General features: G+C 25.7%; 1 protein-coding gene across 1 annotated transcript in view; it reads left to right on the top strand.

The window, feature by feature from the left end:
• Nucleotides 1-4,306, top strand: part of LOC117168056 (lipopolysaccharide-induced tumor necrosis factor-alpha factor-like) — a 30,572-nt gene extending 26,266 nt beyond the window's left edge. Inside the window, exon 4 of the mRNA XM_033353405.1 lies at nucleotides 3,607-4,306. Coding sequence (XP_033209296.1) covers nucleotides 3,607-3,709 — 103 coding nt within the window. The 3' untranslated portion in view covers nucleotides 3,710-4,306. The remainder of the gene's footprint in view (nucleotides 1-3,606) is intronic.
• The last annotated feature ends 6,450 nt before the right edge of the window (nucleotides 4,307-10,756 follow it).

Here is a 10,756-nt window from a genome sequence, read left to right as displayed (position 1 = left end):
ACAACTTTTTCTTTCACTAGGTAAGTCAGTTTACCTACCTCTAAAAATATGATGGAGAAGGGGCTCAGGCCCGTACATGCGGTGCTGGGGCCCGAGGTGTTTTGTTTTCTTTTATTTTATTCTCTAAAATATTGTGCACTCTAGCTGGAACTTAGAGATAACTACATGGTTAACAGTATAATATTTTCGAACGAGGCTCTCATATAATTTCGATCGAATTTCACGCGCTGAAGGCGCTCATTTGATCGAACAATTTCATAGAAGATGACAAAAAAAGTTACTGGTGTGTATTTGTTTCGGTAAGATTGACTTGACCTTCACGTCGTTCGCTGCAGCGCGTACGTAGCCGGCCAGGCACGTTTTTGGGCAGCGTCAAGATTACCGCTTGGATTTTAAAACATTCATAATTTTTGAACTATTAATCCAATTGATCTAAAACTTTCCAGAGAACTTTTTTGAATCTTAATGAACAACTTTCTCATTGAAAGCTTTCCGTAGCCTAAAATTCGTTCTCTAAACGAGGCGCTTGAAGGTTAAAATTCATGATTTATGCATTGCCTCAAAAAGAAAAAATTAATAATTTTTTTGTTTAAAACAATATTCTCGTTTTTCTTTCTTAGATAGTTTCAGAAGACTTAAACACGTACTTTGTATTGGGGAAATCGGGAAATGATGAAAATTGGCTAAATTAGCGGGAGTTGAAGTGAAAAAAGATTGGAATTTTTCGTTTGCAAAAAATCCACTCTTTACCAATTATCTCAAAAACTACAAAACCTATAAATTTTTGCAAGAGGAAAAAAAGATGCGCCTTGAAATTCTCTACAAGTATCAGTCTTTAAAATTGAAACTAGAAAGATTTTTAAAATTGACACTCAGGACAATACTTCTCAGGCTGAATCCGGCCGTGTCCCCTTTTGGTCGCCAGCGGTTCAATTACATTGAGAAAATTTTGAATTTTCAGTATTTACGATTTGAAGCCCTTAATTTCGAATATCTACAATTGAAAACTCTGAATTGTGAAAGATGTATAAATAACAATTCTTAAATTATGATGATTTGGAAGATAAAAAATCAGGAGTTTTTAATTTTCAATCTTCCAAATTTGTGAAATTTCAAATGTGTATCATCAAATACGCAGAATTTTTTATTTGAGCAACAACCATTTTACTATTTTTAATCGTTAATGTTTTAAACGAGAAATATTAAATTTTAATGTTCAGCATTTAACAATTTTACAATTTTCAAGAGTTACAATTAAAAGTTCTGGATTTAAAAAATTGTATATTTGCAAATAATTCATTCATTAGGACTTATATATTATAGGAATCTAATTTTTAATAAATTTTCTAATAGTTTCAATCAATAAGTCTTTTGTTTTTTAATCTGATTTTCAAAGCATCTTTAAGGGAAATGGATCGTTTTTTTTTCGAGAATATGAACAAGAATGTTATAACTATTATTAAATTTTATGAATAACGAATAATACAAAATTGTAGATTTTGAGTGGAATTAATTAATGTTTATTTATTAAATGTACGAAAAATTCTGAATGTATTAGGTATCATAAAAACTTGAAATTATTGCCTTAAATTGAAAACATTTTTCACATACTTGGATTATAATGAAAGAGATTTTAACAAACTAATATTTGAAAATCTCTTCAAATGCTTGAAATCCCTTAATCGTTATGAATAAATTCTATTAACTTCAATAAAATATGAAAAAATACCGTAAGTTCCATGAAATATTTGAAGTCCTATGATGTTCTTTGAGAATCTGGGAAAATCGTTAAAATTTTACAAATTTTTTGAAAACAAAATCTGTCCAACTTTATTATTATTTTTATATCTACTTTTATTTTATGTTATTATTTTTTTCAATGATATCATTCAGTTTAGCATGCGTATTTAAAAAATCTTTTGCTTTTAAGATTTTCCATTTTAAATTTTAATTTTTTAGCGTAAATTTTAATTTAAAGCATTTTTCAATGCAGTTTAAAAGGCTTAAACAATGAAACATTAAAAGAATTTGAAATCGGAAATTGGATAAAAAATATTTTGAGTTGCTCAACTGTGAATATAAATTTTTCAATTATTTAAAAATGTAGTCGTCCGATTGAAATTTCATAAGCTATTTTTAATTTTAAAATAACTTTAAAGTAATATATACACAATTAAAAGCTTGTATTAAATAAAATATTCCATTTTTAAACCATTTAATTTTAAAAAAATTTTATTAAGAAAAATAACAATTACTTAATATTTAGAAAGGTTTGATTGTTCATTTCAAATCAGTAATTATAAGTTAAATATTAAAAACTAAACTTTGAACGTTACAATTTTAACTGTTCTATTTAAAAAAATTTAATTTCGAAGTCCCATTATGGAATTTGGACCTATAAATAACCATTGAACACCTATGATTCTTTAAAGCCTTTAGAAGAATAAAACACATTTCCCAGGAAAATTAAAAATGATTTTTTAATTTGTAAAGTTAATTTTTAGTGAATATTTAAAAAGATTTAGAAAGATTTACAAAATTATCAAAAATGAATGTGGAAGATTTTAAGGAAATTTTTTTAATTAGGTAGAATTTAAAAAGCTAAAACAAATTTGATAAAAAATTCAAATTATTTTAAAAGAAGGTTACTAGAATAAGTTTGTAAAAATGTAATATATATATATGCTATTTAATATAAAAAAATTTAACTTTTAATTTAGGAAGTGTTTATAAAAAATGTCATTGTTCAATTTTTTATGTTTCTAGCTTAAAATTGCCTTAAATTATATATCTTAAAAAATTTTGTATTCCATTGGTCGCAAAATGACCGGTAATTTTTTCTTTCATTAAAACGGTCACCCTAAATACCTTATTGAGACCTCTGAACAACCTGAAAATTATTGAATTATTTGAAAATCTTATAGCCTGAAATTCCTTTTAAATCCTTTGAAATATTGAAAAATGTCCTAAATTTTCCAAAAACTTACAAAATATTTTTAAATATCCTAAAATCTTATAAATTCGATATGAAATCTTGTTAAATCTTCCGAAATTCAAGGATATTCTTTAAACCCACATGGAATTATTGTTTTTTGAAAAGAAATGTTTTATATTGATTTAAATCTCATAAATATCCTTTGGAATTTTTGAAGTCTCTTGGAATTATGAAAAATGCCTTAAAGTCTTTTAAATCCTTAGAAATTTTGATAAATTCTTTGCCATCCCATAACATTTTTTAATTTATTAAAACCCGTAAAATCTTTAAAATAATATTAAATTCCAGTCTCCTTCTGTAGATATTATAGTAAAATTAAAAATAGATTAAAAAATAATATTTTAAAATAAATATTATTAAATAATATTTTAATAAATATTTTTAAATAAGAGTGCGAAAAAATCAGCAAAATAAGAATTTTGTTTTTGGTATATATTTGTTCAAGTTTTTGTCTCATAGCGAATAATAATAATGCAGTACAAATAATTATAAATATACAATGAGAGCGTACTTCCTAATCTTGCAAATAATTTTTCGCTTCAATTCAAAATTAAATAATTCAAACTTTTCGATTATTTACCTATCTACTATTGTTTTATTTCTGATTACAGATGTTGCCTCTGTTCATGTCTGCCATACTGCATGAGCGCCTTCTTGAGCGTCCATCACTTTTGCCCCAACTGTAAAACTTATATCGGAACATGGAAGGGTTGATTTTTTTCTAGGAATCCTATTATCTATGCTGAGATAAATTCAATAAGTCTACTTTTGACGCGTACTAAGTATCGAGATAAAAAAATCTATTAGATTAACGAATCTTTAAGTTTTGTTATCGACTATTTTCTCTTCTTTATCATTTTTTGCCGCTACAAACGAGTAGATTATCTAGAATTATAGATCTATCGTAAGAATGTTTATATTATAATTGTAAAGAATGAATGAGATGAACCGTTTGAGATTCGAGGGGTGTCGATTTTCAGAATTGTTAGATAAATCACTGTTCTAATTGTTCTTTTATTTTTTTTTATATCTTAGGCGTTTGTATAGATATTATCGTTGCACGATATTCGGAAGTGAAAAAAGTATTCGGGTAGCCTTTTGAAATTGATTTTTCCAGTTTTTTAACAGTGTCTCTACTCATCTGGGAAATCTGAAAACCCTAGAATTTGTTAGGGAAACTGTATATGACAAGAACGACCTGGAAATGCCAGGCGTTTTTTTTCAAAGTAAGAATTAATTGAAAGGTAGCTGAAAATTCGATTTTTTTTTGTTGGAAATCAATTTTTTTAACAGAAAATCTAACTATTCTGTTTTTAGTTTCAAATTTATCTATTTTTGTGTTTGTGTACAAAATTCAACAATCTGGTTGAAAAAATATAGATTTTTTTTAGTTTGTAATCTTTTTAGTTCAAAATTAATCTTTTTGCCCCACAATTCAACAGTTTGGTTGGTATTTTTCTCTCTTTTGACTGAAAAATAATTTTAGTTGAAAATTCATGCCTTTTGGTTGAATTAAACTGTTTTTTTATTTTGAATTACATTTCTTGTACAGAGCTCACCTTTTTGACAACAAAATTCAACTACCTGGTTGAAACTTGAACTCTTTTGTTCAAAATTCGTTTTTTTTTAGATTCATCATTTAAATTTAAAATTCATCTCTTTGGTTGGAAATTATTATTTTTTTTGGTTGAAAATTAATTTTTTAAATGAAAATGTTACTAAAGATTTAGCTTTTTAGTTGTAAATTCATCATTTTTGTTTAAAGTTTATTATCTTCGATTAAAATGCAACTATTTTGGTAGAAAATACAACTAGTTTATTCAAAGATTAATTATTTTAGCTGAAAATTCAACTATTTGGTTGAATATTTATGTATTGCTGAATTCAACTTTTTTTATTTTAATTAAAGTCTTTCTGTTTTATATATCAACTACTACATTTGTCGTTAAGAAGTAATTCTTTTGATTGAAAATTCACATATTGGTTGAAAAATGAACTATTTTCTTAAAAATTCACTTTTTCTATTGAAAATTCAACATTTGAGTTAAAAACTCATCTCTTTGTTTAAAAATTCAACTCCTTCTGTTAAGGATTTATTATTTTAGCTGAAAATTTATCAGTTTCGTTGAAAAGTTAAATTTCATTGAAAATTTGTTTTTATTTTATGCTGAAAAATTGTCCTTTTGTAACCTGGTAATTGAACTATTCAATTTTCTGTTGCAAATTGGTAGAAAAATTCGGTAGAAAATTCATCTATACTTTTTAAAATTTAATATTTCTACTCGAAATGTTAAGATTTTGAAGCGATTTTAATTGAATTTAGAATAGAATTTACATCAATTTCATTTCAAAGAATATGTTTTTTCTTCGTGAAAAATCTGCTTAATTCGCCTGCTTTAAGAGAATTTTTACTCAATTGGAAAGTACCTATCATTCAAAATATTAATAATTTAAAATTGTGAATTTAATTTTAAGTATATAAAGAATAAAACAATTTTTTTTTAATTATTAACTTCTGTGAACAAATTAACTGTTTTTACACATTTAGGTATTCAAAAGGACTGAAGAACATTAATTATAATAAACTCGCGAAATTGTATACATATTCCGAGTCGATTGTTCTAAAAAATGCGAAATACTCTAATTGCTCCGTATTATAAAAAATTATACATGGAGAAATCTTCAGATATCTGGAAAAATCTGGAATTGTTAGGAAATTTTTTTCCAGGTTTTGAGTAGACCCCCTGTTTAAAACAAGAAGCATAGAGTTCTCTTTGATGAATATTTTTGATTAAAATATGTTTTTAGTGGGGAATTATATATTTAGAAAATAATTTAAATAGGATATTGACACGAGTGTGTGCGTCATCTGAGTAAGAAATTTGGGTATTAGTGAGATATTTCGGCAGAATAATATTTATTAATAGGGCGAGAAAAAATACTCTCATCTTTATGGACCTATGGCCCATTATATGATAAAAATTACATAAATAAATCCTTCTCTGGAAGAAATAAACTAATTTTAAGCTTCAGGTTAACTGGACTTGTTGAAAACTGTGTTTTAATTCATAGAAAAGCAATATTAAGTCATAAGGAATTAATTACTACAATGTATCAATTGCAACTTGAATATTTTCTACCAAAGAAGGATTTGTCTGGAGGAAATATTCGAGTGTTTTGTAAAATATTTAGAGTTAGAATAATCAAATCTATGATAGACTTGCCAGGTAATGATGCATTTAGTTATTAGGAAGATTTTCCGAATCTCGGAGAACATAAGTACATTTTTTGAATTTTGCATTTGAATCTGAATGTGATATCTTATCTGCTTCAATATTATGAATAGGTATTACATATTTAAATTTCGAATAGATGACAAAAATAATTTCTTCCGAAATTTGAGAAAGATAGGTTTGAAAGTAAAACCTAATGTGCTTTTTTGAAATTGTCAAGTGTTTCTCTAAAACTATGGCTTAAGTTTTATGCTATTCTAAAATCAGAAAACGAAAATTTCAGCACAAAAATAATTAATGGGAGTTCTTAAAGCTTTTTCTTTGTAAATACTATTCAACAATTGCGTAGCACAAAAAAAGAAGCTTAAAATTTAAATTTGATCATATGCACAATCACGTTACCTGAAATGCGACAAATCTGCATATTCAAGTTGTTTTCTTTTGCAGTTACAGGGATCACAGTATTTTTTCTATTCCCCTGCGTTTCCAATTTTTTGAAAAATTTTCCCCTTCTGTCCCTATTCTTTAAATATATTACATTTTCAAATATAATATTTGAATCACTCAGGAAATTTCGGATTGGAATGGCTCTTGCGCGTCAAATGTTATTTTTAAATCTGACTAATAAACAATTTTCAAATGTTTACTTGAACGAATTCAAACTAAAATGTTTTTCTTTCTTGACGAGAAAGTAGCATGAACTTATTAGTAATGGTGGTATTTTATAAAAACGAAAATATTTTTGATTATAAGAACTATTTTAAAGATTCAAAAATGGTTTATTCACCAAAGTTTTATATTTTGTCGAAATTGTTTATTTCGTGAATGGATTTTCAATGATCTAACAAGGAACTGATCAGAGTTGAGTTTTTTTTTAATCTTATAAATTCTTTACTGAGAATTCAGTGGGTGACTGTTAATTTGCCAAATTATTTTTTGCCAATTATAGCCGGTTTTTCAAAAAATGGAATTTTATTATAAATTGTGTATGAAGCGAAATGTTTATTAATTAAAATATAGGAAATTTGGAAGACCTGGGTTCGATTCCCAGCGTAGCGAAGGGGAGGGATCTTTTTTCACAGATAAAAATTAAATTTTTTAGTAATTAAATTTCCGTTAGTTAAAACTTTTCTTTAATCATCAATAGTTAAAAATTCAGTTGTTGTAAATTTAACAAAATAATATAATTGTATTGTTAACCATCGAAAATTGAAGAAATATTTTTTTAAATGTTGACAACTGAAGAAAATTGAAAATTTCATTTTCACCTGTAGAAAATTGAAGAAAATTGTGGATTGCATTTTCATTAAATGAAAATTTAATTGTTGAAAATTGGAGATAATTTAATTTTAAACCGTTGAAAATTGAAGGAAATTGATCATTGAATTTTCAACAGATCAAAATTCAACTGATGAAATTTGCTGCAATATGAAAATTTCATTTTCTACTATTGAAAATGGGAAAAATTTCATTTTTAACTTATGGAAATTATGAAAATTGTTAATTGAATTTTCAACAGATGAAAATTCAATTGTTGAGGAATGAAGGAAAATTAATTTTTAACTTTTAAAAATTAAAGAAAATGGAAATTTTAATTTTCAACTGTTGAAAATAGGAGAAAATTAACAACTTAATTTTCAACTTAAAAATTGAAGAAAATTTAATTTCCAACTGTTAAAAGTATAAGAAAATTAGTAATTGAATTTTTAATAGATGAAAATTCAATTGTTGAAAATTGGAGAAAATTGAATTTTTATCTCTTGAAAATGCAAGATAACTTTTTATTTAATTTTAAACTGTTGAAAATTGAAGAAAATTGTTAATGAAATTTTCAACAGATGAAAATGAAATTGTTAATAATCAGAATTCATTTTGAACTGTTGAAAATTTAAATAAAAATTTTCATCTGTTGAAAATTTGAGAAAATTTAACTTTTGAAAATTGGAGAGAATTGAATTTTAAACTGTTGAAAATTGAAGGAAGTTGATATCTGCATTTTCAACAACTGAAAATTACAACTGATGAAATTTGATGCAATATGAAAATTTGATTTTCCACTTTTGAAAATTGGAAAAATTTAATTTTTAACTTATGGAAATTGAAGAAAATTGTAAATTGAAATTTCAACAGATGAAAATTTAATTGCTGGGGATTAAAGAAAAATTAATTTTTAACTTTAAAAAATTGAAGAAATTGGAAATTTTAATTTTCAACTGTTGAAAATAGGAGAAAATTGACAATTTATTTTTCAACTTAAAAATTAAAGCAAATTTAATTTCCAGCTGTTAAAAGTTTAAAAAAATTGGTAATTGAATTTTTTACTGATGAATATTCAAAGGCTGAGATTAAAAAAAATATATTAAAATTCCGAACTAAGTACCCATTGGATGACTATTATTTTGTGAAAACATTATTTGCCAATGACGCCCAGTTTTCGAAAAAATCATCATTTATCAAAAAAAATTTTATGGAGCGAAATGTTTGTTAATTAAAGTAAATTTTCTTTAGTTTTTAATTTTTAACTACTGAAAATTGAGGGTAAATGAAAACTAAATTTTAAATTGTAAAAAATTGCAGAAAATTGAAAATTTAATTTTCATCTGTGGAAAATTGAAGAGAATTTAAAAATGAATCATTAACCCTTGAAAGTCGAAGACAAATGATAGTTGAATTTTAAAATGTTGAAAATTCTATTTTTGGAAGGTGAAGAAAAATCGAAGAAAATTAAAGAAAATTGAACATTGAGTTTTCAACAATTAAATTTTCATCAATTTTTACTGCTGGATTCAACATGAGAATTTAATAAATCCCTATTGGGAAATAATGTTTCTACAAATTAATAGTCATCCAGTTGACTCTTAGAATTGAATTTATTAGATTAAAAAAAACCCCGACTCTTGTCTCCTTCTAGTTATATCCAATTTATAAAAATAGATTCTTTAACGGCAGAAGTAATAAAAAAATCACTTAATATTACTTAAAAATACGATAGTTCTGATAAAAAGTTTTTTCTTCTTTTCAACATGTAAAAATTAATGTTAAATCTTTTCCTTATTCTCTATGTTTTCGGGAAAAATTACCCTATTTCTCATTTTTTAGCTCCCTTTGCACTGTGATCCTTGCTATTATTTTCCTCTTTACACAAAGTTAAAAAAATTGAAAATATGAGAGTAATATATTCGTAGGAGAATGAGTTGCAACAAATTCAATTACACAGATTTATTTTAATTCTGATAAATTCTTTACCCAGAAAATTCAGATTTTCATTATATAGGAGGGAGAACAATTGACATCTTTTGATTGCAAGATCCATATGTATTTTCATAAAAAAGACTTATGTTTTTTACATTAAGTTAAATAATTCTTATAACTACATAGCGAAAAGTACTTTCGATTTTGGATGATTTACGCTGATTGAGAATTAATGATCTGCGGAAATGATGGGAATGTGTTTTTAATCTGGATTAAAGTTTAGCGTAAGAAAATACAGAATTATTGTAAAGAAAACACTTCTAAAGTGCAGACTACAAAGACCTATGGAAATGTTAGTTTTAAGTCAATCAGCCATATATGCTTCCACATAGAATTGTTAATGTTAACAATATCTGTAAGTGATAAAAATATAAAATACATTCAAGGATTGAGTGAAGAGTGAGAGTGATAGGCCTCCTTTTGGAAATGTAATCCTGCAAAATGTTTGATTTAAGAGAATTATAATACAGAATTAATTTCTATTTGATCTTAATTACGATTATATATTACTTATTTTATTATCACTATGTATTTCTATTATATAGAATAATTCATCAGTCTCAAAAGTACCGACAGTTGCATGGTTACTTTTTAATTCAGACTTTTATTTACGTGCGATGTCATTTCTATCGTCATACAATAAACGTGCATTTCCATTTTTACTAAAAGAGAGAAAGTTTTTGGAATTTTATTTCTGAAAATCTTTTTATTTAACCCGTCAGCTAAAAAGAGTTGCGGTATTTTTATATTTAAATTCTGTTTAATTAGGGTATCTGGTATCCTGGAATTTGTATTCCTTTAAAGAAAAAAATAGGTTTTTACACTTGTTCTCTGCTGAACGGAAAATGACTGCTAAACCGTTTTTCAGCGGGTCCATGTGTATTAGGGTGGGTCAGGAACGCTTTTTTTAGAGGGCAACAATCCCCTCAATTTCATTCTAAATCCGAAAAAAGAAATTCCCTATTTTTTATTTTTTTATTTTAACAGGTGTCGGCTTTGACAAATAATTTTTTAGGGTCTGAAAAAATGTGACGGGAAAGTATGGGGGCCTGTTGAGAATTATCTTACGAAGAATTTCATGTATCAGGCATATGTGATTGACGCCCCTAACACACCCCCACGTGTACCTGAAAACTACCCTTAAAACAAAAAATTCAATTCTTCATGAAAACGACATTTGAGCACTGTATTCTGGTCTTTTTTTACTTAAAATTATTAATATGGGTCTAGTGGAATACTTATTATTATCATTTATTAATTATTTTTTAATTATTTA

Source organism: Belonocnema kinseyi, chromosome 2 (assembly GCF_010883055.1).
Source record: "Belonocnema kinseyi isolate 2016_QV_RU_SX_M_011 chromosome 2, B_treatae_v1, whole genome shotgun sequence".
In the NCBI taxonomy this organism is placed as follows: Eukaryota; Metazoa; Arthropoda; class Insecta; order Hymenoptera; family Cynipidae; genus Belonocnema; species Belonocnema kinseyi.
This window is presented reverse-complemented; position numbering and strand designations above follow the sequence as displayed.